The sequence below is a fragment of the Hypomesus nipponensis genome, chromosome 4, assembly GCF_054491055.1.
Source record: "Hypomesus nipponensis isolate SF chromosome 4, ASM5449105v1, whole genome shotgun sequence".
Classification (NCBI taxonomy): domain Eukaryota; kingdom Metazoa; phylum Chordata; class Actinopteri; order Osmeriformes; family Osmeridae; genus Hypomesus; species Hypomesus nipponensis.
The window spans coordinates 11,496,519-11,524,308 of record NC_140364.1 but is presented as its reverse complement, the minus strand read 5'-3'; the positions used below and the strand labels follow the sequence as shown (position 1 = coordinate 11,524,308).

At 48.7% G+C, this 27,790-nt stretch overlaps 2 protein-coding genes across 6 annotated transcripts; one reads left to right on the top strand and one right to left on the bottom strand.

Annotated features, from left to right (window-relative positions):
- The first annotated feature begins 1,027 nt into the window (after nt 1-1,027).
- On the top strand, nt 1,028-11,443 carry LOC146295589 (juxtaposed with another zinc finger protein 1). 2 transcript variants are annotated; one of them, XM_084696945.1, is made up of 5 exons: nt 1,028-1,332; nt 7,379-7,451; nt 8,485-8,693; nt 9,566-9,735; nt 9,869-11,443. In XM_084696945.1, the coding sequence occupies exons 1-5, from the start codon at nt 1,218-1,220 to the stop codon at nt 10,043-10,045; spliced, it is 744 nt and encodes a 247-aa protein (XP_084553071.1). In that variant the 5' UTR covers nt 1,028-1,217; the 3' UTR covers nt 10,046-11,443. The 2 variants fall into 2 exon arrangements, with proteins under 2 accessions (XP_084553071.1, XP_084553072.1); XM_084696946.1 differs by having other exon boundaries at nt 1,045-1,332; nt 8,485-8,681.
- A 1,349-nt stretch (nt 11,444-12,792) lies between these two features.
- LOC146295588 (tax1-binding protein 1 homolog A-like) lies at nt 12,793-27,372 on the bottom strand. 4 transcript variants are annotated; one of them, XR_014753310.1, is made up of 18 exons: nt 27,223-27,372; nt 26,460-26,679; nt 23,891-23,993; nt 22,997-23,187; nt 22,290-22,436; nt 20,112-20,260; nt 19,821-19,911; nt 19,527-19,712; nt 19,073-19,336; nt 18,697-18,867; nt 18,545-18,617; nt 17,922-18,448; nt 16,938-17,024; nt 15,764-15,941; nt 15,233-15,414; nt 14,427-14,509; nt 13,194-14,306; nt 12,793-13,071 (listed from the first exon to the last, which is right to left on the bottom strand). XR_014753310.1 is itself a non-coding variant. In XM_084696537.1 (17 exons), exons 2-17 carry the CDS (start codon nt 26,649-26,651, stop codon nt 14,096-14,098), a joined length of 2,835 nt encoding a protein of 944 aa, XP_084552663.1. In that variant the 5' UTR covers nt 26,652-26,679; nt 27,223-27,372; the 3' UTR covers nt 12,793-14,095. The 4 variants fall into 4 exon arrangements, 3 of the variants coding, with proteins under 3 accessions (XP_084552663.1, XP_084552664.1, XP_084552665.1); XM_084696537.1 differs by having other exon boundaries at nt 12,793-14,306; XM_084696538.1 differs by having other exon boundaries at nt 12,793-14,306; nt 22,290-22,433.
- Nucleotides 27,373-27,790: the final 418 nt, after the last annotated feature.

The window sequence follows — 27,790 nt, the reverse complement described above, 5'->3', positions numbered from 1 at the left end:
CTGAACGTGTTTGGTCTTGTTAAAACTGCCCTGAAATCGATCTGAGATTATCCTGATAATCCAAATTTACAGTAATCTATCCCACACCATATTCTGGGCCAGGATCCACTGTCACTCCGTTTCTAAGCATCAGAGAGGCTGCTGAGGTTGTTCACCTTCAATTAAATCCGATGGCCTTTCTCTCTATTCCTACATCTGTTTTTCCAGACTCTTCACAGATGCTAGCATTTCTCATTTATGTGATCGTCACTCTGACTGATGCACACGTGATAGGAATGTGTAACGAGTGTGCACATGTCTGTGTTTATGTGTGTGTCCTAGTTGTGTGTTTCTTCTACTTGTGTGTATGTGTTTGTCTGTGACGTCAGCGTGTGTGTTTGTATGTGTGTGTGCGCGCGCGAGTGTCTGGGTGTGTTGTAATGTTTGTTCACGTTGGCTGCATGTGTGTGTGATCATGCTCCGGTGGCCAGAGAGCTGTGCAGAGAGAGGAGGGCCGTGTGTTCTGGTCCTGTCCATGTTTACTGAAGTCACTGGTCAGTGCTTTATGACAGTCGGTTTAACGGTCCATTAACGGTTGAACACAAGAATCTGGCCTTGGTTTGCCAGCTCTGTGATTTTGAGACATTCTCCTCTCTCTCTGGGAGCCAACGTACACACACACACACACACACATTTACACTCATTATAACACAATACACATTTTTTATTTAAATTAATTATAACATTTTAATAAAAATATATAATTCAGAGATTATAGGTCTACAGTGGGAAAGTGGGTTTGGCAGTCCACTAAAATGAGACATTTTCATCAGACCGACAACATTTTGACACCTGAATGGTGATCCCTCTGTAGAGTGCCATATGATCAGGTCATAGTTAAAAAGACACGGTAGCCTTCATCTGACACATTTGTTTGTCGGTCGGCTCAGAGTGTATTAAGAGGTTGAGTAAATGTGGAATGCAAACCAAATCCATCGCCTGGAGGCAAGCACAAGCAACAGCAACAGGTAAACATGACGTAAAGGCGTTTGTCCCCTCCTCCCAACCTTCCCCACCCCCACAGTCCCGCCTGCTCCAGCTGCGTCCGCCGCTGTCCTGTCTGGCTGCCCGGTGTCTGCTCTGCTGGTCCCCGCTCTACCCCACTCTTACCCCAGACCCAAAGCCTCCCTCGCACCACCCCGGCTACCGAAATCCAGTGGATGCACTAGCTTGCAAATATGACAGGCATCGCCGCCGCGTCGTTCTTCTCCAACTCCTGCAGGTTCGGGGGTTGTGGTCTCCAGTTCGACTCTCTGGCCGAGCTCATCGTCCATATCGAGGACAATCACATCGGTGAGTCTGAGGGGGGAGAGGGAGGTTTCTAGCTAGGTGGCTAGCTTGATACGCACCGTAGCTAATAAACGGAGGCTAATGCTAGGCGAGATTACGCTAGGGCACGGCACCAAGCTACCGACTGTCTAAACTGCATTCCGCTAGCTAGCTAGACTACGGACCAGCCTGACCCGCTGCGTCAAAAATATTTTCTAATTAGCTAGATAGCTACAATAGGTACAAGACTACAACAGAAAGATTATGTGTGTATTTTGCATTGTTCTTCTGCTAATATTGTTTGACATGGGTGCATAATGTCTCAAAGTGGTAAACTAAGCTTTAGCTCGCTTCTAGCTGGTAGCGGTTTTTGCAAGGAGACGAGGCAGTGTTTACGTTTAGGCCCGTGTTGCAGTGCTGCGGAGCACCCTTCGCGCTGCTTGTTTATTGGGAATTCCGTGTCTCTCGCCATTGTCAACCCAAAGTGTCGCTTTCATGTCACATTTGTTGAGCTCACCTTTTAAATGTATTCGCGTAGGCTGTGCATAATTAAGTGTAATTGTCTTGATTATGCTTGAATGCATCGTTGAATGCAATGCATTCCAACGTTTTGTGTGAATGGAATGTTTGAATAATCCAGTGGAGTGTTATGTGTGAAATTAATTTAACTTGTTGCGTTATTGCACCGTTCGAAGCATATCAGAATGTTTCGACCCGTATCCTCTTCAAATCAGCCCACTGAAATACATCCGACCTCACTAATTTTATGCGCTCATAATAGTCTGTATTCCTACTGAAAATATTAGAATCAGAGTTGCAACAGTGACGCACACAAACATTAGATTTTTGTTTAGGATAATCAGACGATTAAACCTGTGCTTTAAATATGGGGCATCCAATTGGTCTCTTTCAAGCTAGGATGTGACTGGTGATAAACCCCACAGCGTTCTCTGGGGCGAGGTGGTGACTCACACACATGGGCTGTTTGGTCCATTTGTCTCGTGAATTTGGCTATTCGTGGGGAATGGGGTAGAATACATTTCCAGACTGTTTTTGTAGAGTTGTCCTGGTAATAAAGCAGGCCTTCATTATGACCATGTCTGGTGTTGAACACAGTTTAAATATAAACATTTATTAGGTTTCCCAAATCCTGTTGGATTGACCTATACATGCCCATTCACGCTATGATTGGGCCCAGTCATAAACCAAATGATTTAGATCTAAAGATGCCATGCAGGCTTAGCATATCCATGTCCTGCTCTCTGAATGGAGTCTAGCAAAGGGGCGTGGCAAACGGATGCTCCACTGAGGCTGTCGCCATGGAAACTGGCTGTGTCTGAGGGGGATGGGGCAAGCCTATTGGCCAAGGGACAGCACACCTGCTGCCCTGCAAACAAAGAAGGCTTCGAGCCTGCCAGCTGTGGCAGGGATGTCACTAACGGTGATGTCATCACTCAGTGACAGCATGTAACCGAAAAGGGCAGCATGGAATAATAGGTAGGTCCTTTTGTCCTACGTCCATGAGATGATTAACATCATCCCCAACATTAGCGGAGTGGAACTGGCTGTAAAGGAGCCGTTCAGCCGTTATCCACTCATGCATGGCCTGGTATAGTCTATTTGTTAGCCTTGTGTTATCAATCTGTTATTGGGGCTAGTGTGGATCAGTGGACAGGTATAAGATCCAGTCAGTAACTATCTCAGAATATTACTGTCTGTCTCACTCACAAACACACACACGCACGCACGCACACACACTCCCCCACACATCCACACAATCACTTACATGCCCCGCCCCTCCACACCAACACGCACACACACACCCACACACAAAATCTGGCATCTCTGTCTAACCTTTGACCTCCCCAGTCAGCTGAGCAGAACCAGAGATCAGCTGTCACATCCCTGGGGTCTGAGAGTTCGCCACTCTGCTACTCTACAATGACTAAAGCAATCAAGATCAAGTGGGCTAGTCAGTACTTACTTACATGACTGATATCTGTTAAAAAACAATCTTCACCGTGTCAAGGTTCTGGACAGTATGGAGGGATTTTGCTGGAAATAGGTACCTTGCCGCTAGCTGTACAACACTGCCTCCTTGTGTCTAAACAGTTGTTTTCTTTCTATTCAAATTCACACCAATTACCCAAAACATTATAGCCTGTCTTCCAATATGCTGTTGGCTCTCCGTGTATCGCCAAAACAGCGCCAAGTTGCCGAGGCATAAAGTCTACAAGACCCCCGAAGATGTCCTGTGGTATTTGGCACCAGAGCGTTAGCAGGGGATGGCTAAGTCCTGTCAGTTGTGAGATGGAGCTGCAGTGGATCGGACTGCTTGGTCCTGCACATCCTGCCGATGTTCAGTCAGACTGAGATCTGGGGAATTAGGAGGCCAGGGTGACACCGTGAAGACTAAAACCGTTCCCAAACTACGCATTATAGCAGCGTGCATTATCTGTTTGAAAGAGGCCACTGCCATTAGGGAATACCATTGCCACGAACGGGTGCAACGACGTTTAGATGAAGGCATAAGGTCAGATGTGTCTCTTTATGTCCGTGTGGCAGGGTGGATGCAGTAGTCTCTAAGGTGTCTCTTTATGTCCGTGTGGCAGGGTGGATGCAGTAGTCTCTAAGGTGTCTCTTTATGTCCGTGTGGCAGGGTGGATGCAGTAGTCTCTAAGGTGTCTCTTTATGTCCGTGTGGCAGGGTGGATGCAGTAGTCTCTAAGGTGTCTCTTTATGTCCGTGTGGCAGGGTGGATGCAGTAGTCTCTAAGGTGTCTCTTTATGTCCGTGTGGCAGGGTGGATGCAGTAGTCTCTAAGGTGTCTCTTTATGTCCGTGTGGCAGGGTGGATGCAGTAGTCTCTAAGGTGTCTCTTTATGTCCGTGTGGCAGGGTGGATGCAGTAGTCTCTAAGGTGTCTCAGTCAGGTCTGAGGAATGCAGTGTTGTCATTTGTATCACTGTCTACCACAGTTTTGTTTTCCTTCCTGCACATGCTCATACCTGTCTTTCAAACACCTGCATACCTAACCCTCTGCTCTGCCCTGAGAGAGAGGGAGGGTGCTAGAAAGGGAGGGAGGGAGGGGCAGAAAGAGAGCCATAGCCAATTTGTGACCAGAAGATGTCAGTCTTGCATTAAAATTCCAAAGAGTCTGGGCTCTACTATGTTGAATGCTAACATACTGTTTCTTTACTTTCTAGAAGTCTAGAAAACTATTCAGAGAATAGTCTGTATTTTACCAGCCCAGGGCGCAAAAAGAAACCTCACTTAATGGGCAGCCTTGGTACTTAAATGTCAGTTCCGTTTTTTTGAGATGTGCTTGAAAACTAGGAAAGGGTAGGTTAGTAAACATGATTCACGATTCATAGTCCTTGTGTTTAGCGGTTGAAGGATGCATGGTCATAGTGCTACGCTCAGGACCTTGTTTGTGTTTGGGAGGAAGCCTGGTTTGTTGGATGCCATTTCCTGTCCAAATCCGCTCACCTCGGTGTTGAGTACTTTCTGAGGTGTGAGACGGAAGGGACAGAGTATGGGTGTGTGTGTGTCCTGTCTGGAAGTAGCAAAGCAATTAGTGCTTCCCAAAGAAGACATCTAGACACACACACATACACACACACTATGAGAGCTTGCAGAAATCTGAGGGCCGGAGTGCCCCGTCAAGTTTTGGGAAGTAGTGTAATTACAGAGAGGTTTGCCTTCCCCCAAAATCCCCCTTCTCTCTCCTCTCTCCACTTCTCTTTCTCTCTCCCTCCATCCGGTGCCCTGCTGTGTCAGAAACACATTAAACACACTGTGGCTTAATTAGCAGGCTGGAAAACAAGCCCTGCATTCTTCGCCTGCTGTGACACACGCACACACACGCACGCACGCACACACACGCACACGCGCGCGCACACACTAGTGAACCAGTAGAGGCAGTGTTGGTCTGTTGGTGTGAGATGGAATCTGTGTTAGCATAATCTGTCAGATTGGTGATGACTTGAATAAGAAGACAGCTCATTTGGAGTCTGCGTCTACAGTGTGGGCCCTTTGTGTTCAATGCACTGCACACGGGTCTCACACAAACACATTCTGAATCCACGTCATGAAACGAGTCAAGCCACATAACCACACCTGATAGAAGCACAGGACATCCCTGTATATAGTATGCTTCCATCAAGTTTGCGTATGTGTCTTAGCTCAGCACAGTGTGTGTGTGTGTGTGTGTGTGTGTGTTGGTGACAGTCACCTACAGTGTCAGTGGTTGCAGTGCACTTGCTTCCTGTCCTGCCAGGTGAACGGAAACCATAAAGTTAGGGAACATTTATGATTGCTCCGGCTTTCTGGGCACCTGGTTGACTTAATTTCCACTGAGCCCACCGCACACGCACATGCACACACACACACACACACACACACACACAGACTCAGGGGCATGGGCACACAGACTGTGCCATGGCGTATGGTTTGTATCTGGTCGCTGTCCATAGAAGACATCAGCACTGAGGAACACTAGAGTTTTGGTCAGCTTTAACGCTGGCTTTCTGTGATCTGCTCCCAGTCGCTTTCTCTCTCTTTTTCTGACTTCTCTCTTCCTCCTCCTGTCTCTATTTGTGTGTGAGAGAGTGTGTGTGTGTGTATGTGTGTGTGTGTGTGTGTGTGTGTGTGTGAGTGTTCTGGTATCTGGATCACAGCAGCAGGTAGAATGATTAAAGCACAGCAGTAAAAGTCTGCTGAAGACCACCTCAGTGGACCACCTCAGACGTGTGTGTGTGTGTGTGTCTGCTTCTGTGTGTGTTTCTCGTTGTGTGTGTGTGTGTATGCGTGTTCACAGGCAAATTCTAAACTGTAGCCTAGTATGTGTGCTCGACTGTTCATAGCACACTCCTAAACATGTATGTACAGTGTCTCCCTGAGCAGTGTGTGTGTGTGTGAGCTCTCTGCTCCGGCCTGCTCGTCTGGGTGTCTGGGTGTCTGCTGCTCTCTCCCTGGTGTTCTTGTGCACTGTGGGAAGTCTGCATTCCTACCTAATTATGAGGTGTGAAAGTATGAAGACATAGTGCTGCTAAGGCCAAAACACACGCACGCACGCACACACACACACACACACACACACACACACACACACACACACACACACATGCACACATGCACACCCAGAGCTTGGATTGAGAGAGAAAACTGAGCTTTTGTTAATTATTGGAGAGAGATAATTTAGCTCATGGCCATTATGGTATAAGGGTACAACATCTGTGAACCATTACACACACAGCCATGATTATATAAGCCTAGATTCTGGCCTACACACATACACCTACACACATTAAATGAACATATTTCTTTTTTGGCCACACGATGGCACTTTCAACACACAATTGTTTCAGTGCCTCCCTCCCCCCTCCTGTGTTATACACACACACACACACACACTCACACACCTCCCCAAGCACACACGCACACCTACTCACACTCATGTTTTTAGGTAGGGGGCCTTTTGAAGTTTGGCATTCTTCCCTTGGGCAGTGGAAGCTGCCTACTGTTTCTGAGTAAGCATATGTGTGTGTGTGTGTGTGTGTGCTTGGATACTTTGACGCAGAATCTTGCCTAGACCATATTTACCATTACCCACTTCTCTCCCTACCACCAGATTACAGAGAGGGCTATATGTACCGATGGAAAAAAAAGAAACACTGGTTGTAAATTAGATGGCCTGCTGCTGCTGTGAAGAAAAAAACCCGATGCTGTTTTAGTGAAGTATTTCAGATGGATGTGTGAGCTACAGCTAAACATACGACACCACCTTCTACAGAGAGAGCTGTGTGAGAACCTGTAACGATCCATCTGACACACCCGCCCCTTAGCATGTGTGTGTGTGTGTGTGTGCGAATGTGCATGTGTGTTTGTGCAAAGTGTGAAGTATGTCACAGGTTTGGCTTCGGGGCAGGACCTGTCTGGGCCGATAGCTAATGTAGTAATGAAGTGCACACTGCAGGTATTCACTGCCCCGTTCCTGTCTTCATATCAATGTGGAGCCCGGCAGTAATGAACATCTGTCTCTGCCCCCCCCCCCCCTCCATCCTCCCCCTCAGATACAGACCCACGGGTGCTGGAGAAGCAGGAGCAGCAGCAGCCTACCTACCTAGCCCTGAGCTACATCAACAGGTACACACACTCACACACACACTCACACACACACACACACACACACACACACACACACACACACAGGAATCCATAGAGGGCAGTGTTGCTCCATTCATGCAGCTTTGTGTGGGTTGGTTTGCATTGGTTTGCATTACTGTATGGCAGACTGACCTTAAGTAAGTAGTTCCACGTGTTTTGCATACGTTCTAGGCTATCTCTCAGTGCAGGGCCTATGCTCTTGAATAGCACAATGCCAAATCCAAGGTTTCCCTACACATCCTTTGTTAAATCGCCTTTAAGCTGGTGGGTCTGGGCTGTGGTAAGAACCCAGTCAGCCTAGCTAGCCTAGCTCTGAGTCTAGTCCTGCGCCTGCAGTCCCACAGTGATTAATAGCTGAGCTAATAGCTGCGTTGGTTGAGCGGTGTGGCTGTGTATTTACGGGGGTGTTGAGAGACCGTCTGGTACACGGCGGGAGCTGGGATGACTGATCCCTTCCCAGAGACACTGCCGTGAATCATCCGCACAGCCGCACCAAACCACAGAATAAGAGGGAATGCTCCACATGGCACCAGTCTTAGTCAAAGACTTAGCACTTAGGTTACAGTGTGTGTGTGTGTGTGTGCCTGGGCAGATTTGTATGGTGAGCCAGAATTCCAATTGAACCTCTCTTAAATCACGAGAAAGATTTGACCTCCTCTTAAATCAGAAGGATACCGGTTCATGCTGTGGTCTTTGTTAACGTGTGAAAGTAGTCATTATAAATGTCTCTTAAAGACTAGCTCGTGTCATGATGAGATGCATTCTAACTGTGTGTGTGTGTGTGTGTGTGCACGCGCAGGTTCATTTAGTCATATTTACATTTATGCATTTAGCAGACGCTCTTATCCAGAGCAACGTACAGTAAGTACAGGGACAATCCCCTGAGGAAAGTAGGGTGAAGTGTCTTTCCCAAGGCATAACATAATTTTTCACGGCCGGGAGTTGAACCGGCAACCTTCAGACTACTAGCCCGATTCCCTAACCGCTCAGCCACTGGACTCCCCTGTGTCAGGTTCATGACGGATGCGGCCCGGCGGGAACAGGAGACCCTGAAGAAGAAGGCCACGCCCAAGCTGTCGCTGTCCATCAGCGGGGGCTTGTCTCGCCACAGTGTGGCCACACCCCCTCGCCACACCAGCGGCAACCTGACCCCGCCTGTAACCCCTCCCATCACACCTTCCTCCTCCTTCCGCAGTAGCACGCCTACAGGTACGACAACAGGTGTGTGTGTGTGTCCGGGGTTCGCTGGGGTGCGATCGGCGTCAGCATTAATCGCTAACAACAGGCTGTTGCTTTTTGTCAAGAAGGTGAAATGTCGAGTCTGACGGGTAGAATACTGTGCGTCCAGTTTGACACTGTTCTACCTTCTTGTGGTACGCGCTCCGGAGGGATGTTCAAAAGCCCACTTCTGTTCGAGAGGGAGGTGAATGCGACTCTCCTGTTCTGTGTGTGCTATAGGCCCCGGATCTGCAGCAAGCGGCCATTCAACGCTGTGTTAATGACACACCAGCTGGCATGCTGCGGTCACATGGGAGTGTGTGTTTCCCAGCCTAAAAGCAGATGTCCAATTCCAGCCCAAATGTTTTCAATCGCAGTGTTGGGTCTGGCACTGACACACACACAGACACACACACACACACACACACACATCCTTTCAACATGTGCCAGGGTGCCATCCATTTCCTTCTGCTGGGGTGCAGCATTTCCTGTGTGGTGGGGGGTCAGGGGGTGTGTGTGTGTGTGTGCTTGAGTAGTGGGGTATCTGGATGTGTGTTTGTGTACGCGTGTGCGAGTGGAAAATGTTCTGCACTTAGTAAAGCACTTTTTCCAGGCTGAGCAATGAGGATCACTCCCTTTTAATGATCCCTTTCATAGAGCCAACCCCAGACCTTGACACACACACACACACACACACACACAACAATACCAGGCCGAACACTGTGAAAATCCTAAAACATGACCTGGTTCAATTGCTTACCGCTCATTCTGTTGAGTAGTGAAGTCTGTCAATGAAACAACGTCTCATCCTCTCAATGACGCCCTTCTTCCTCCTTCAAATCTGTGTGTGTGTGTGTGTGTGTATGTGACCCCAGGCAGTGAGTACGACGAGGAGGAGGTGGACTACGAGGAGTCGGACAGCGACGAGTCGTGGACCACGGAGAGCGCCATCAGCTCCGAGTCCATCCTCAGCTCCATGTGCATGAACGGAGGGGAGGAGAAGCCCTTCGCCTGCCCCGTGCCCGGCTGCAAGAAGAGATACAAGGTACGCCGCTGCCTCCGTGTGTGTGTGTGTGTGTGGGCGACAGTTCAGTCTAGATGCACTGTAAACAGGTTGCATTCTCTTTCTCTCCTTCTTTGTCTCTTTTTGCTCCCCCCCCCCCCTCTCCTCTCCTCAGAATGTGAACGGTATCAAGTACCACGCCAAGAACGGCCATCGCACACAGATCCGCGTGAGGAAGCCCTTCAAGTGCCGCTGTGGGAAGAGCTACAAGACGTCCCAGGGCCTGCGGCACCACACCATCAACTTCCACCCCCCTGTCTCTGCCGACATCATACGCAAGATGCAGGGCTAGAGATGGTCACCGTGCCAACCCCCCCCCCCCCCCCCAGACTACCCCCCATTCTCCCATTCCTCACCATGTCCTTAACACAATCCCATTCTCCAACACACTACACAAGGATAAAGTGCATGCTTTAAGTTTGTATTATTATTTTGTTTTTATCTGTCTTCTTTTTGTATTTGTATTATTTTACGTTACAGTATCTCACTTTTTGAATCGTTTATCTTCATAGGCTTCTTAAGTGTTTTATGTTGTTGTACATTTGCACATTCTTATGCTATCACATCTATTTTGGTTACTTTTGTACTGACATACGGTGCTAACTGTAAAAAAACAAAGAATGAAAATGAGGAAAAAAAAAAAGTAAAGTGTCCTAGTGGGGAGAAACAAATCAGAGGAATAATCAAGAAAGTGTAACCAAGCCCCGCCCCTTCCTGTCACCTGACACTGATCGTAAGTCAGATTTGCATCTTACTGCTGATTGGTGAAAGTTAGGATTCATCCAAGATCCTAACTTATCCAAGATCTGTGCCTATGCATCACTTCCTGGGAGAGGACTGGGCAAAAAAGCTTGAGAGTTAAGTTATACAGCAAACTATATATGAATAGATATATAAACAATAGAAAGATATGTATGTGTATAAACAAATATATATATATATATATATATATAAGTATCCATGAGCATATACAAAATAGTTACACTTTATTTTCAAGCTTTATTTTATACTTTATTTTTCAAAATGTTTTCAGATGTTATTTCATTAATATTTTATTGAGAAGTATTCCTTGTATTCCTCTATGGTCCCCTGAGATGACAAGCATATCTGCGGGGTTCAGAGGTCAGACAGTCTGGTGACTTCTGGACTCGGGCTCATTTTAACACTAGCCATGCATCCTTCCCTCAGAGCCGTCTAGATAGCCAATCATCGGGACTCAAACCTGTGCTCTGTATGTGCTTACACATATTGTATTGTGTAACAGTGATGAGTGTAGGATGCATGGGGAATGTGTTTGAATGTTCCCTGGATATCCTTAACAGCCAGACTAGAAGTCCTCGTGCATTCCCAATTATAGAACTAGGACTGTCTGTTCAATGCTCTAGATAGAACAACTCTGATTCCCAACATCTAGACAAGAGAATAGTTTCTTTGGAGTCCTTGAACTGCCTCACAGAAGATGTTAGGAGCCTTCAGAGGTGTCATGTGAAGCATTTTCTATTCCAGTTGCCAAGTTATTTTGTTTTTGTTGCCCATGATCGTTGCCAACAGCTCTCTACTGCCAAACACTGACCATACCATGTGCCTAAGGAAGAGGGGGAGGGAGAGAGACTGTCATATGGTTTCATCCAGGAAGCAGCAAGTGTGTCTCATTAAATCTCCTAAGCGTGTGTGCGTGCGCGCGTATGTACGTACAGTGTGTGTACACTTTTGGTGTTTTGGGGCATGTGAGTGAATGAGTGTGTGTTTTGAGAGATTACCGACTACAACTTTTTACTGCCTTGTGTTGTAGTCCTTCAGCATTCCAGTACAGTACGTGGTGTCGCTTTGTAGCCAGGTCTTTCTGCAGTATCTGAGTTGTCAGCCTATATAGTGTTATTCTGATGTCTGTTCCTCTTTAACCGTAGTGTTATTGATGTCTGTGCCAGCCGGCCAACTAGTTCATTGGGATCTCCTGTAGACCAGGAGACTAGTGGCTGTTCAGCTCTCCTAACTGCCTCCCCCCTCCTGGAGCAGTAGTGTGCAGAGAGGTGTGTCAAAAGGTCGTGCCCATGACAATGTGCCCCCCCCCCTTTCCCTCGTACACAATCGGCCGCCATTTTTTCAAGATGCTTTTGTAAAAAAACATGAAGTCCGTGTTTCCTCCTTTCCCTCGCACGTACACCCCGCGAGCCGTCTCTGCGTTCTGTTGCCATGAAAACCTTTCAAAAGTGGCACACGGGCCGCTTGGATGGAGCGGTGACACTCAGATACGAGAGTGGCTGCTCAGCGATGTTAACATCGCTTGACATCTCCAGTCTACGGGGTGAAACGACGGGCTGTTTCCAAGTCCCGTTGGCCCGTTAGGCCCTGTCGTTCTAGAACTTCACAGCTTCACTTTCCATACTTGGAAATAGGGAGCGACGGAATGTTCTGGTGTGGGATTAGAGACAGTCGGAGAGTCTCCAGTTCAGGATCTGTCAAACACTCCTAAACCTGTCCTCTTCCACAGATACCAAGGTCGCCATGGGAACAATGCAGATGACATTGTTTAACGGGGCCAGTGACAGTATTACACGTATGGTGTTGGAGGACAGGGCTGTGTGCATGTACAGGGAGAGGGGGCGGACAGGAGATTTCAATATACTGTGTACAGTGAATGTATTGTAATGTGTCTGTTGTCAAGTGCTTTTAAATTATATTTTTATATGTCATGTGGAGAACGCCGTTTCCTGTTTTGTATGGAGGCATACAGATGATGTAAGGAGGGTAACTTGTATACTGTCAAACTGTCTTTCTATATAAGAAGCTGCTTCAGAAATGTAAACACCATTACATGGAAAATAAATAAAGTTCAAGCTAAGTCTTTAGTCCTGGGTGGTTCAGTCTGTGGTCCTGGGTGGTTCAGTCTGTGGTCCTGGGTGGTTCAGTCTTTAGTCCTGGGTGGTTCAGTCTGTGGTTGTGGGTGGTTCAGTCTGTGGTCCTGGGTGGTTCAGTCTTTTCAACGTTAAGGTGACAACTCGTCAACCCTGAACATCATAGGACAAAATGGCAACTGGATCCATTTGACAAGCATTCTTTATTTCCTAAAGATCTTTTTAGATATGCACATTCAAACCAACACATACATCCTTACATAGGAGGGGGTGTCTGGAGAGGTAAGACCAACATACACACACAGTCTAGAATTATGAGTGTAAATGTAAAATCTGATTATAGCACTGTGTAGCCACATTCATATGACAGGAAAATATCTGACTGATGGTGAACAGATAAAGTACCTCACACAGAAGAGAAAATCAACCACACACACACACACCTGGCCAAACGGACATGGACCTGCACAAAAGGGAAAGAAGACGACTGTTCATCTAATTTTTACATTCTAAATGAAAGTGTTGGTTACATAATGGTATGGTCCATAGCAGTGATTTTCAGTTTGCAAATATATTTTCAAATACCTCTCCTCCAATCAACTGTGGATAACACTCCAGGGGAGGACTTTAGAATACACCAGGAAGTAAAACATCATTGGTCCATAATTCTGTCATTACTAAAACATGAGGGAACACACTGAGGAGAGGAGGGGGGGGGGTCACAACAGTATTTCACACATTTTGCTCCATAAGTTATACATCTCATATATACATTACATTCAGAATAAAGCATCTTTAGTGCAGATATAAACTAAAACCTAGTGCTATTTCCTTCTTTTCATCCCTTCCTTTAAAAAAAAGTCGGACATCTTTGCTCAACATTTGTAGTTTTTAGTTAGGCTCTCTATACAGTTTAACGGCTTGGAAGTCACCCAAGACTACAACCCCCACCAGCCATGGAGTATTAAATACAGCATCTTTGACCTTATGTTGCCAGGGCCCCCTGCCTGCTAATACCTGTGTGACCCACAGACACGCCCGTAACAGGAAAATAAAGAAGCTAAGTTTGGAAAGTGCTGACAGACTTGACTGACTGGTATTAACAGGTGAATCCTACACAGATACTAAACACATGCAGTGGTGAATAACGCTAGCATCTCCAGAAGCAGAAAGATGACATCATAATCATGAGACGAAAACCCAAGAAGCTCCCGCCACGAGCCTGGCCTAAAAAAGAATGCTAGTCCCTTCTAGCCCCGGTTCAGAGGTTGGCGGAGCCATCACCATCTTGTCTACATCCACCTGTAATCCCTCTGCCCCTTTTCAAGCCTTAAACAAAGTTGATTTTGCACTGGGTTCTGAAATGAAGTTAGACCTCAAACATACTAATCCCAACAACTGCAATACTTTGACCCGTTTATTCGACTCAAAACGACAGCCCCCAACCCCTCGCCTTCCCCCCCCCCCCCATCCCCCTTCCCCTTGCTCTACTCGATGTTGTCGAAGTTGAGCACGTGGCCGTCGAAGTGCGTGAGCACGTGCCTCTCGAAGAGCTGCTGCTGGCAGTCGAGGGGGAACTGCTGGGAGCAGACGGGACACACCTTCCAGTGGCTCTCCACGTGCTGCTCGAAGCTGCGCTGCTCAAAGTGCGGCGGGAAGATCACCTCGCACAGCGGGCAGCGCTTGTGCACCGCCCCGCTGGCGGACCCACGGTCCAGGGTTAACGGGGGAGAGAGAACGTGCTCGTTAGGGCTAGGGTTATGTGTGCAGCGCACAGCTTCTTCTGAGTGGACGACTGTGCGTGTTTGTGTGTGTTACCTGGAGTCAAAGCAGAAGCTGCCCCTTCCTTCGTTGTGTCGGCCAGCTTGATGATTGCACGCTGGCTGTGCCCCGTCACCGACCTGCAACAACACACACACACACCTTGTAATGACTGCAGACAACACACAACGCTGTATGTTGCAGACGTTCCGTAATTTCTCTTTGGGATCGATAAAGTACCTACCTGACTAAATAACTGCGAACAACACCCACACCGACACACACCCACACCGACACACACCTTTACAATAAAGCTCAAGGCTGTCGAGACACTGATGGTTTCCCTCAAAGGTTAATAGTCCTTTAATGTTGAGGAGAGGAGGCAGAGATGAGGGGGTCATGATTCAAGTGTACCAGTAAAGAGCAATGTGCGTGTGTGTGGGTGCGCGCGAGGTGTTCGCGCGGGCGCGAGTGAGTGTGTGCATGCCGGGTGCCCTCCTACTATATCCTGTCCTAATTAGAGAGGAAGAGGAAATTGACCTTGGTAACCAATCTCGTTTTGGATCCCCATGTGTGAGATGAGGCTTAGAGAGGGGGGAATGGATCCTAGATCTATCTCCTTAATTAGCCTCCTCCAGTCTCCACCTCCGTCAGTCTCTCTCCAACGAGTTAGGAGGTGACGTTAATTAGAGCTTTATGTAAATGAGACCTGGGCCAGCCGCCCACACTGTGCAGGGGATTTGGCTCAACGACTAGACAGCCTGTGTGTTCTTCTGCTTTGTGTTCGTATAGTTTCAGCCTCGAGTCTTTCAAATACTTGCGTTTAAACTTGTGTGTGTGTGTGTGTGTGAGAGTGGCCTCACGTTGCGGGGCTCCTCAGGGGGGTGTTCCAGGCCGTCGGGGGGGCTCATGCTGCGGGAGGGCTGGATGCAGACCACCCCCCTGTCCCAGGTGGCCCCCGGGGCTGAGGCGGGGGGGCCGCAGGTAGGGGCCTCCGGGGGGGGCCGGGGCATCTGCTCAGGGGAGAGGGCGCCATCTGCTCCGTCTGGACATGGACACAAACAACACACACACACAACAAGAAGTGTCACTTGGGTAACAACATGAATGAATGAGAGAGAGACGTGTGAAGGGTGAAGGGTGTGAGAGAGAGAGAGAGAGAGAGAGAGAGAGAGAGAGAGAGGTGAAGAGTGTTGAGAGAGAGAGAGAGGGGTGAAGGGTGTTGAGGGACAGAGAGAGGGGTGAAGGGTGTTGAGGGAGAGAGGGGTGAAGGGTGTTGAGGGAGAGAGGTGAAGGGTGTTGACAGAGAGAGAGGTGAAGGGTGTTGACAGAGAGAGGTGAAGGGTGTTGACAGAGAGAGGTGAAGGGTGTTGAGGGAGAGAGAGGTGCTGTACCTCGGGTGCTGTCAGCAGAGTAGGGGTTGCCGTACTGCAGCTCTGCAGGCCTGTGTGGCACCAGTGGGGGTGGGGAGGGGTCCTGGGGGTAGGGGAGGGGGTAGCGCAGCACCACGGGTTTGACCTCTGACCCCTCCGCCTCACGCTCCCTCTGTCTGTCCAGACACTGCTGCAGCTCCTGGACACGACAACAACAGCAACGTGCAAGATCATTGGTTAAGTCCTTAAATAACCACTCTGTCAGGTCAATCACAAGACATCACAAACAAACAAACAACAACAAAAGAGGGGCTTGGTGGAAACAGTTCTCTCTCAGTTCTCGGAAAGCGTGGTTTCTCTACGCATAAGCGTTTTCCACCTGAACCATGTGCATTAGTTATCTACTCATTACTGTAATGGGTGTCAAACGACATTTCTCTCCTTCGCCTCCTTCTCTTCCTGTCTTTCCTCCTCCCCCTATTTCCTCTGAGCCCTTTTCTCTTCATGACTTCATTAGTGCAGCCGTATCCCAGCTTAACATTTTGCCGTGGGGGTAAAACCGACACGACGGTTGGCATTTGCACCAGATAATGGAGGAGTAGCTCAGGGCTACGGAGCAGGTATGTGTGGAACATCACTAGCTTTCATCTGGCAGGAGACTCCGAGGAACTAAGGGAAAGAAATAGAGGAACCGGATCCTTCAAAGCTATGAAACATCTCCATGTTGCACCTCTGTATGTTTCAGACCTGGTTTGGGATCGTTTCGTTAAGTGGTCGTTGGGTGGAATGTTCATGTTCAGTTGTGATGTTAAAACGGCTATATGAACGTTCCTAGACCAGGTGTGATGTTCTAACAGCTATATGAATGTTCCTAGACCAGGTGTGATGTTCTAACAGCTATATGAATGTTCATATACCAGGTGTGATGTTCTAACAGCTATATGAATGTTCCTAGACCAGGTGTGATGTTCTAACAGCTATATGAATGTTCATATACCAGGTGTGATGTTCTAACAGCTATATGAATGTTCCTAGACCAGGTGTGATGTTCTAACAGCTATATGAATGTTCATATACCAGGTGTGATGTTCTAACAGCTATATGAATGTTGCTGCCCCAGGTGTGACGTTATAACAGCTATATGAATGTTGCTGCCCCAGGTGAGACGTTGTGACAGACATGTGGGCAGTCCTACCTCCTGGAGCTTCTCCTTGTCTCTGAGGGCCTGAGCCAGCTTGTGCTTGAGCTCTGTCACCTCGCCGGCCCGCTCGGCCATGTGGATCTGCAGCAGGGAGACGAGGCGTCACAGGCAGGACTCACACACACACACACACAGGCAGGACTCACACACACACACACACACAAGCAGGGCTCACACACACACACAAACACACACACACACACACAAGCAGGGCTCTCTCACTCTCTCCCAGCCTGACGTTTAGCCCTCCCTCCAGACACTATCAAAAGGAGTGTCTCTCCCCCTCTTGCTCCCTCTCAATCTGTCTCCCCCTCTCCCCGCCTGCCCTGCCCTTCTTGTCTATCAGTCTCTCTGCCCCCCCCCCCCCTCCACTCTTACTTTCGGGGGAAACTGAATTACGACATGGCCTGAGGGTTAAGTTCAGGTGAAAAGGGGTCTGCAATAGTACACTTCTCTCTCTCATTCCTCTCCTCCCTGTCTCCCTGCTTCCCAGGGTCTGCAACGTAAACAGCCATAAAGCATGGCCCTGTGTGGCTGGCAGCCTGAGGAGCTCTCTGTCTGCCCTAGGACCATTAGGGAGCTCACAGTCCCAGTATTTATCTCTGACTGAAGACGCTATCAAAGGAGAGAGAGCCTTATTTACAGCAGGGATAAACACACACTCACTCACTGAGATCAAACACACACACACACACACGCTTGTGCAAGTAGGCAGGCATCTATTCAGGAGTCAGTTGTATGCCCGCCAGCCCGCCAGTCAGACAGCCCAACCGCCCACCCGCCCGCCCGCCCGCCCGCACACACAAACACACACGCTGTTTGTAGGATTAAGGCAACTTGATTTACTAAACCGACCTGGACACTCTCTGCTTGGCTGAGGAATACAATAGGTAATGTGTATATTTCCTATGTGTGTGTGTGTGTGTGTGTTTGAGAGAGAGTGTGTGTGTGTGTGTACACAAGCCTCCCTGGACTCACTCTGAAGCGCTCCTCCTCATTGGCCAGACGTTGCTTGAGGGTCTCGTTGATGGCACACTGCTCCCTCCACTTCTCCTCCATGCTCGCTAGCTCCTCCTCCACCGAGCGCGTCTGTTCTTTCTCCACCTCCTCCACGCTCCTCCCCTCCACCTCCTCCACGCTCCTCCCGTCCTCCTCATCCACCACGCCCCTTCCTTCGTCGTTCTCCTCCGCGCTCTTGGTCTCGTTCTCCACCTCCACCCAACTCCCCATCCTCAAGCTCTCCTCTCCCATGCTTCTTTCGTGCCTCTCTTCCTTCTCCACGTTCCCTGCTCTCCCCCTCGCCTCTCCTCCACTCACGTCTCTTCCCACTTCCTCTCCTCCCTGCCCCTTCCTCTGCCCCTCTCCAACCCCGGTGCCCTGTCTATCCTCCTCCTCTGAGTGTGTGTCGGTGTGCGTGTCGGTGTGTGTGAGCGCCTCTTCCGTGTCGTGTTCAGGAGCGCAGGTCTTCTCAGTCAATCCTTGGAGCACAGCAACAGAAAGGCTCCCTGCGAACACATACAGGGTCCAGCTTACATCACACATACATGACGCATGTAGACACAGTGTGTAGTGTGTGTGTGTGTGTGTGTGTGTGTGTGTACCTCTTGTTGGTGACTCCGGACTGGGAGTAAGTGTCTCCTGTAGGGTCAAAGCCCCAGGATTTCTTTTGGACTCCTGCGAACAGGCCACAAACACCAGTTGAGTGGTGTTAACGTGCGTGTGTGCGTGTGCGTGCGAGTGTGAGGACCCTCACCCCCTGAGCCTCGCTGAGCTTGGCCACCTGCCGGCGCAGCCTCTGACACTCCCGGTACTTCTCCTTGTAGTGCTCAGCCGCCATGTGGAGGCGGAGCTTCAGCTCCTCCACCTCCCGCTGGAGCTCCGCCTCCACCTCCGACACCACGCCCTCCGACGAGGTGCCCACGCCCTGGGGGGTCAGGCGGGGAGGGAGGGAGGGGGAGAGGGAGGGAGGGAGGGAGGGAGGGGGGAGGGGGAGAAGGAGAAGAAAGACACATAGGTCGAGTAAGTTCCACCAAATCACACCGCGTGGACCGATCCAGTCACGACTCGGCACGGAGAGTCAAACGAGTCCACTTCCTGGTTCGGAGGTCTCACTTCCTCCTTCCCCTCACCACTTCCTGCTGGGCGGCGCTCCTCATGCGGTCCAGCTGCGTCTCCATGCGCTGGCACTCGGCCTGGGCGTCGGCCAGGCTGGCGCGCAGGGCGTCGGCCTCCAGGCGGGCGCGGTACAGCTCCGTCATGGTGCGGTCGCGGGCGCTGGTGGAGTCGCGCAGCTCCGACGCCAACATGGCCGCCTGCTGGCGGGAGGCCTGGAGCTGCTCCTCGGCCTGACGCAGCTGCTCGCCCAGGCGGCCCACCTCGGCCTGCCGCGCGCACTTACACACACACGCACACACACACACCTACTTGAACCCCATTTGAAGTTTCACCCCCCTCTAATTAGTTATCACCCACACAAAATCTTCCAAGTGCGTCTGTTTCAAACTTTTACAAAATCACATCCACACAACACAACGCGTGTGTGTGTTTACCTGGTCTGCAGTGTGTGTGTGTGTGTGGGTGTACCTGGTCTGCAGTGTGTGTGCTGAGCTCCTTCTCCAGGCTGTCTCTCTGGGCCACGCATGACCGGAGGCGCTCCAGCTCCTCCTGGAACTGAGCGATGGTCACCTCCCTGTTCAGCTCCACCGCCTTCAGCATCTGCAGCTCTGCACTCAGCTTGGTGTTCTCCAGCTCTGTGCTGCGCAGGTGGGCCTGCACACACACACACACACACATCAATACGCATACACACACAAATACACACTACCGCACAAACTACCAGCAGTAGGAAACTCCCGTCACCTCCAGCGAGCCTCTCACCTTGTACAGATCTCTCTCGTCCTTCTCGTTCTTCAGCTGGCTCTCCAGGCTGTCCCTCTCCACCAGCAGCTTCTTCAGACGATCTCTGATGCTGCAGGACAAGCAACCGCAGTCAGACCACACGGCTCCAACAAACTAAGTAGGGGATGATCCTGAATGGTCATCCTCTACCACACACATCAAAACGGCCGAGACAGCGTCGGAGTGGGTACCGTAGCCTTGTGTGATGCTCCTCTCAGTGTGTGTGTGTGTGTGTGTGTGTGTGTGTTCCTGTGGGGGAGGTGGTTGTACCAGTCCAGCTCGGTCTCCTTCTGCAGGCCTCTCTGGGTGACTCCCAGCAGGTCTTCCTCCAGCTGGCGCACGCGCTCCGTGGCCGCCTGCAGCCTCCTCCTCACGTCCTCGCGCTCCTCACACAGGCCCTGGGAGGAGCGCAGCAGCTCCTGCACACAGCCACAGGGAGGCGCTGTCGGTCACTGCGGCCAATCGGAGGGGGGGCCGTCACGGCACCGCAGCCCAGGTTAGAGGCGGGTGCAGCACCGGAGCCAATCACGTCGCCGGGACAACAAAAGTTCCCAGTGTTTCAGGTTGCCTTTTTTGTGTTACTGCTGGTGAACATCAACTGTGAATACGAACAGGTCATCATTTCCTGAACTAAGAGGACCATTCCCGGAGGGAATGATTGGCAGCCGTCCAACACATGAGACATGTTCCTGTCCTCAGCGTCGGTCCCTGTTAGAACTTGCGCACGTTCTGCTTCGGAGAACATTAAATCACCCGGAGCGAACTTCTCGTTTGACAAAGCAGCACGCCTACTAGCTCCCCACCATTATTCACCTCACACATACACGTCCAACACACACACACACACACACATATATGTCAAACGCACACACATGCACACACTTCCAACACACACTGTCAAGGACATGTTAGACACACAGAACACCCATCAAAGAAAATAAATCCAACATGTACAGTATATCAAAAAGACATCCAGATGCACTTTTCACCAACACACACACACACACACACTCTCTCCGGCTCCCTATGGGCTTGGCTCTCTCGATGACTCAGGATTTTACTGCTGGCGTTTGGGAAGCACTTTAGCAGCGCATAAAGACCTTATAAAACATGTAGTCGTTAAATTAGCAGCCGCAAAATATGTACTTATGTTTTCATGTTGGAGTAAAAGGATATTTTCATCCGTGGAACATAAGCAAGGCCTTGACAGAGACAAACCATACATATGAATGCTGGTAACACTTAAACAAACACACACACACACACGCCACATACATACACCATATATCTAGGAAGCTAAGAGCTGGTGAATGAGAAGCGACACATTGATAATAGTCTTTGGGAGGATGTAATTTATGGCAATTTTGTCCTTTGTAAAGAGCAAAGGACTCACCCAATGCAGTCTGAAACCTAGCAAACCAGGACCAGAGACATCCACTAGGGGGCACTGTGAGACTAGATTCAGGATCCATCCTCTGGTGAGGCATTCCTGGCTCCCTCCCCTCCCTCTCTCCCCCTTCACATCTCTCAGAGTTTCAGTAGGTTAACTCCTTGTTGGCACGCTACACATGTCGCTCTCTGTGGAAGACATGTCTCCGTCTGAAGGTTTACCCCTGAGGTCCACGTATTCCAAAGAGATGGACTACATGAGCCAGGAGACAAATGGAGGAAAGAAGAACGAGAGGATGAGTAAGCCTACAGAGAACAGAGAGAGATAGAGAGAGAGAGAGAGAGATAGAGAGAGAGAGAGAGAGAGAGAGAGAGAGGGGGGGGGGTGGGTGGGATGGAGGCAGTGCCCTGGGAATCGCGTGACTAAGACATGTTTGGCCCTGGAGCTGGGCTGGGCTCCTGCTTTTCAGTCAGGCGGTTTGCGGACACTCTCGTCTAATTCCACACACATTCTAAAAGTTGCAAGCGGGTGGCATAATGAGAGCGACTGTGTGTGTGTGTGTAGAATGTGTGCGGAGGTTTGAAAACTGACAGTGAGTGTGAGTGATAGATTGAGTGGAGTTAAAACAAGGGGTGGTTTTAGGGAGTGTGTGTGTGTGTGTGTGTGTGGGGGCTTGACGTCATGTTTGTTCACTCTGCGGTTGAGATGGCATCGTGCTGACGCCAGATGCCCCAGACTAGAGACCAAGGGTCTCTAGTGCCGATCGCGTTCTGGCCCACTGAGTCAAGTTGTTTAAAGGGGACAGAAAGTTGGAGCAAACAGACCCACACACACACACACACGCAGACCGAGGTCTTTGTGCTCTCAAACATGGACACAGATCATTCATAAAAGTCAAACCTTTGATGTTGGAACCTGTGATCAATGGTGAGGAACAAGCACAGGATCAAATACAGGCTATCTACACACGCACGCACACACGCACACACAGACACACAGAGACACACACACACAGACACACACAGACACACACACACAGACACACACACATCCCTCACCTGGTTGTGGGTGCGCAGCAGGCTGCAGGTCTCCCTCTCCAGCTCCCTCTCCCTGGCCAGACGCCTCTGCTCCTCCAGCAGCAGCTTCTTCTCCTCCTGCAGGAGCTGCATGGCCTTTAGCAGCTCCCGCCGCTCCTGTTGCGCCTCCTGCCCGCGCCAGGAGGGGGGAGGGAGGAGAGGAGGAGGGAGGAGGGAGGGAGGAGGGGGGAGGGGAGGAGGGAGGGAGGGAGGAGAGAGGGGAGGGAGGAAGGGCGAGGGAGGGAGGGAGGGAGGAGAGGAGGAGAGGAGGAGAGGAGGAGGGAGGGTGGGAGGGAGGGAGGGATGTACAATACTCATACAAAAGTCTTCTTTAAGCTTGTATTGTCTCAAATGAAATAAAAATCTTTACTTGTGCGGCAGTATAAAAGTGCAATGCACAGAAGGTTTTTGTTGTCTTTTGCTTACAAAAAATAATTGTGTAAGAATTTTTCCCAGTACCGTATGTTTCACAATAGGACTGCATCTGATTATAGTGTCTCAATTTGTGTGTGTGTGCACGTGTGTATTAGGGTGTGTGGGCGTGCTCTGCCTGTGTGTGTTTGTGTGTGTGTGAGGGTGCATCTGTCTGTGTGTGTGTGTGTGAGTGTGTGTGTGTGTGTGTGTTAGAGGGTGCATCTGTCTGTCTGTGTCTGTGTGTGAGTGAGCCGGTCTCCCCAGGCCCAGACTACCTCCAGCAGGCCGCTCTTGGTGGTGACCACCAGGATGTCGGAGTTGCTGTCGTCCTCGGTGACGGTGAGCAGCTCCTCGGTGGGCGTGGCCGGGCGGAACAGGAAGGGCGTGCTGGCGCCGCGGATGTCCCCTGTGTGGGTGACGTAGCAGAACTGGTAGAACTCCCCATCACTCTTGGGAACATAGTAGCCTGCGAGAGTGTGTCGAGGTGAGAAAACACAAACGAACATACTGTGTGAGAACTAAACACGTCATGGATTTGAGTCGGAGAATTGACCACACAGCATGATATTGGGTCACAGAACGGGTATGAACGGAACTACCCACATGCACATCTTGAACTTAAGTCGAGCAATTATGTGACTGACTATTTGGACACTGTTCATGTGTATTTCAGAGTAGCGAGCAGTGGGCCAGGACCAGCGCTAGCAGTCACAATACGATACACCCAGCAGTCGGGCAGTTTTACAGACACACCACAGACTGCTCTGGTACTTAAACTGTGTCATATCTGACCATTTCAGACACAGTAAAACCTGTCCGCAGATGTTGGTGTGTGTGTGTTGTGCGTGTAGTGTGTGTGTGGATGTCGTGTGGTTTCCTCTCAGACTCAGAGAGGTGTTTCGAGGCTCTGGCCACGGTTGTGGTTGTGTTCCTTTAATAAAATACCAGGCCTGGTTTTTATATGCACCGTAAAATGGAGAGGTTACCTTGAAACCCCCTGGTCCTGTACATGGCTGTTCTCTGTGTCTGTATAGAAACACTGTACGTCTACTGTGTGTGTGGGTGAGTGCACATATAATGGTTGTCTATTTTTATATGTTTGAACGCAGTATGCCAGTACAAGCCAGTGCTAGTGCGTGTGTGTGTGTGCGTGTGAGAACAGAGACTACCTTGGAACACCACGGTCCTATGTACGGTGCTCCCAGGTTCATAGTCATCTGGCATGGGAGACCAGAGGAAGGTGTAGTAGTCCCTGGCTGTGCTCCAGCCCACCTGGAACGCAACACACACACACACACACGTGCACACGCACGCGCACACACAAACACACAGTACAAGTTACAATTCATTGAAATTGCACACCCATACTATGACATAGAAGACACACTTTCTATGAATGTACAACGATGGTATTATTGCCATGATTGAAACATGTTTCTCCTCAACATCTTCCCCTTCTTGTCCTCTGGTTATATAAGACTGGGAGGGGTCTGAGTGGTCTGATGTGTGTGTAGACGCATGTGTCAGTGTGTGTCTCAGAACTACATGTGTGTCAGACGTATCTTTGAGGGTGTTGCCTTCGAGGAAACAGTCCACATGGGGGGAAAAAAAGAAACAGGAAAAAAAAAAAAGGTGACAATTTTACAGAAAATGGCGGGGGAGAAGGAATTATATCACATTCATGTGTTGTTAGGTGACATATGATGAAAGGAAAGACAGAACATTATAACTCCGACCGTACGCCATAAAACTGTCACACACAATCACACGCTCTCTTCATCTCTCTTGCTTGCACACAAACACACATACACACTAACCACCACAAAACCACTCAGAGCAGCATCGGCTAAAGGAGTTAACTTCGTCTAACAACCTTAGAAGAAGAAAAAACGTTGGACCACAGCAGTATAAAAACAATAGGAATAATCAGACCGTCTAGCAGTATTAGGCATCTAAGTGTAATACACTTATTAAGTAATTATGTTTTATGACAAGGCCTATGTATGCCTGTGTTTGTAGATAGAAATTTACAAATTAAGTTATTAAGTAATTATGTTTTATGACTGTTTATGACAAATTATAATTGTACTGTAACGATGTGAGTGCAAGAAAGGGGCATTACAAATAACATGTATTATTTATTCCTAATTATAACAACAGGCCGAAATAATGATAATGGTTAGGATTGTGAACTTTATATCCAAATGGTGGGTGTCTTCTCAGTCTTCATTCCTAGGGATGGTCGTTTGTATTTCACCCAACAGACAAGGCCTATGTATGCCTGTGTGTGTGTGGATAGAAATGTACAAATTACCAAAGAGGGGAGAGTGAGTCTGACTGAAGTTCGGTTTTGTACAGTTGCAATGCTGAGACTTGGCATGAATGTAAACGTGATCAAATAATCACAGACACCGATTCAATCAATCACTCTTCAGAGGCATGAGCAAGCTGAGTGATGACATGTTAATTACATAGTTAGTGAGCGGGTTTCTCCAAGAAGACCCAACAAACATGCCACAACCAAATGTTTCCTTCAGGGCTTGTTCAAAAGGTGTGTCTGTTACAGAACATGCTGACAAATGCACAAATTATATATAAAACAACTCTGTATTGATGAGGGGTGCCAAAGGAGACTAAATGACAGCATTCTTTCTTTTTTTTAGGAAGAAGAAAGAAAAGCTGTTATGGTTTTGCAATTTTTTTAATGACAAATGCCCTGACAGTGTCAGACCACTAGGGGGTGTCTGTGTACAACCTATGATGTCAGAGGCCGAGTCATAGTTGTCACATACAGTACTGCAGCTTTGTTTTAAGTTCTGACTAATACCCTCAAGAATTAAGGGAAAACCCACCACCTCCAACAGAAGAAATTTGTGGAAAAATCTTTCCACTCTCTCCTGCTTTTTCCCCTCTCTTTCACACACACACACACACACACACACACACACACACACACACACACACACACACACACACACACACACACACACACACACACACAGACACACACACACACACATCCCTGCACACACACACACACTGAAGAGCACAGATCTCTCCTCACCCTTACATAAAGCTACACATCAAACAGATTTTATTGGTGTGGATTAACCATTTATATTTTCCAATCGACATTTTCCAAATAAACCTTGTGTCTGTATCCCTTTTTAATAGAGCTGGTGGATTTGAAGTGAGTTCTTAAATGATGATAAAAATGTTTGCTTTTCGTCTTTACGAGAGATTAAGTTCCCTCATTCACATTTCCTGTTAATTAACTGTGAGATTTGATGGCCCCGATAAAAGAGTGAGATGAGGGAGAGCCCAAGGCGAGAGGATAGATGAAGAGAGAGAGATGAAAAGTAAGAGAGGAGTGGAGAGGAAACAGAAGGAAACAGGGTAAGGAGGGTGGAACAGAACAGAGATATTAATGAACAAGTATCAAAGTAGCTAATTAAGTGCCCCCCACGATTACCCACCCAGCTTCTGCATCCGCCCCCATATATCCCCTTCCCTGCCCCAGAGACAACCACATCAAAATGGGAGCAACTGTTCCTTTGGTGGGCACGTTCAGAAAAATAAGTATGATCAGATATATGACGAGAATGGTGGAAATAAGAGGCAGGGGTGTTGTGTACGCATGTGTGTGTTGTATGTGGGTGTGTGTGTTGGAGGAAATTGTGTGTGGCACCAACACTTAAAATAAGAGGTTGTTTTGTTTGAGCATCTAAGTGTCCACACCTTAAAGATGCCCACCCAATCTTTGGGATTGGGGGTGAGGTAGGGGGTCAGGGTATAGCAACATTCCAGCGGAGCCTGGGGCAGGAAGCTCTTCCCCACGTTCTGAAATATGACGTGAGCGAAATTAGACGTTTCCATCACGCCAACACTGCTATTGGGGGACGAACCCACCACTTGGAATGATGACATCATATCCTGTCGGTCACTTCATTTGTCTGACCTGCACAGAAAGAAAGAACACATTGAGCAATATTCCAGCCATCATTTTCAGACACACCTATGTTAGTCTGCTGACAACACATCACTCTGCATTACTGTATCATTCCTTGCTCACGTCAATGCATCTAATCCATTTGGATTATAGACAATATCTAACAGCTTGTCGTTCCCAGCAGGCACCAAATACCCTAGCAACCCCATTGACACGTGGCAAGTGTGATCAATTAAGGGAATGGAAAGGAAGTCAGTGACAGGATATATTTTCAACGCATGATCGAGGTACTGCAATTGTCAATGACGCTAAATATCTGTCAATTTGATGACACATGGTATCAATGTATATCAAGGTAACAGCTAACTAGGTAGTTAGGGAAGGCTCGCTGGTATAGTCTTATCTGTTTTGTGGTTATCTTCAAAGTAGCTAGAGCTAGCTAGTAGTAGCTGTCTGCTCGTTAGCATGCAAGCAGGCCATGGCACTACAGCTAAGTAAGCGGTAGGCGACAATCACTTCTAGAAATAGATTATGCCTATATATATTCCATACCCGTGAACGTATGAATCCCGGACAGCTACAATGGTAATTTGTATAACCAAAATGTAGCTGACAGACAGCCGTTGTTATTATTGAGTTCGGTCCCTGTTGTTGTCAACGACGTACTGAGTCAGTGAAGATGCTCTTCCTGAAAGAAAAAGTATGCTGTCATTTCCGGGGTGCTTCTGGTGCTGAGGAGAACCGAAAGCGGACGTATGCCAATCAAAACCCCCCAAAGAGTTTGACACCTTGGTAATTTCCCCCCAGTAAAATACATTTTTATTATAAACCAAATTTACTGTCGGAGGTATTTAGAATTCCCCAGCCTCATATAACTCCAACACACGCATACACACACACAAACACATTGTCCCGGCTTGGCTTGCTGGGTGGACCAAATTCATGCCTGATTATTGTTTAAGTGAACATTTAATCATTAGTCAAGAATTTACAGTAGCTACATAATAATACAATAACTGTGAGGGCTTGCTTCCTTCTCCTGTAAACTGGTGCTTTTTCAATAGGGTACTTTTATCATCCGTATGTAATTTATTTTGTTATACTTTAGGCTAACTAAATA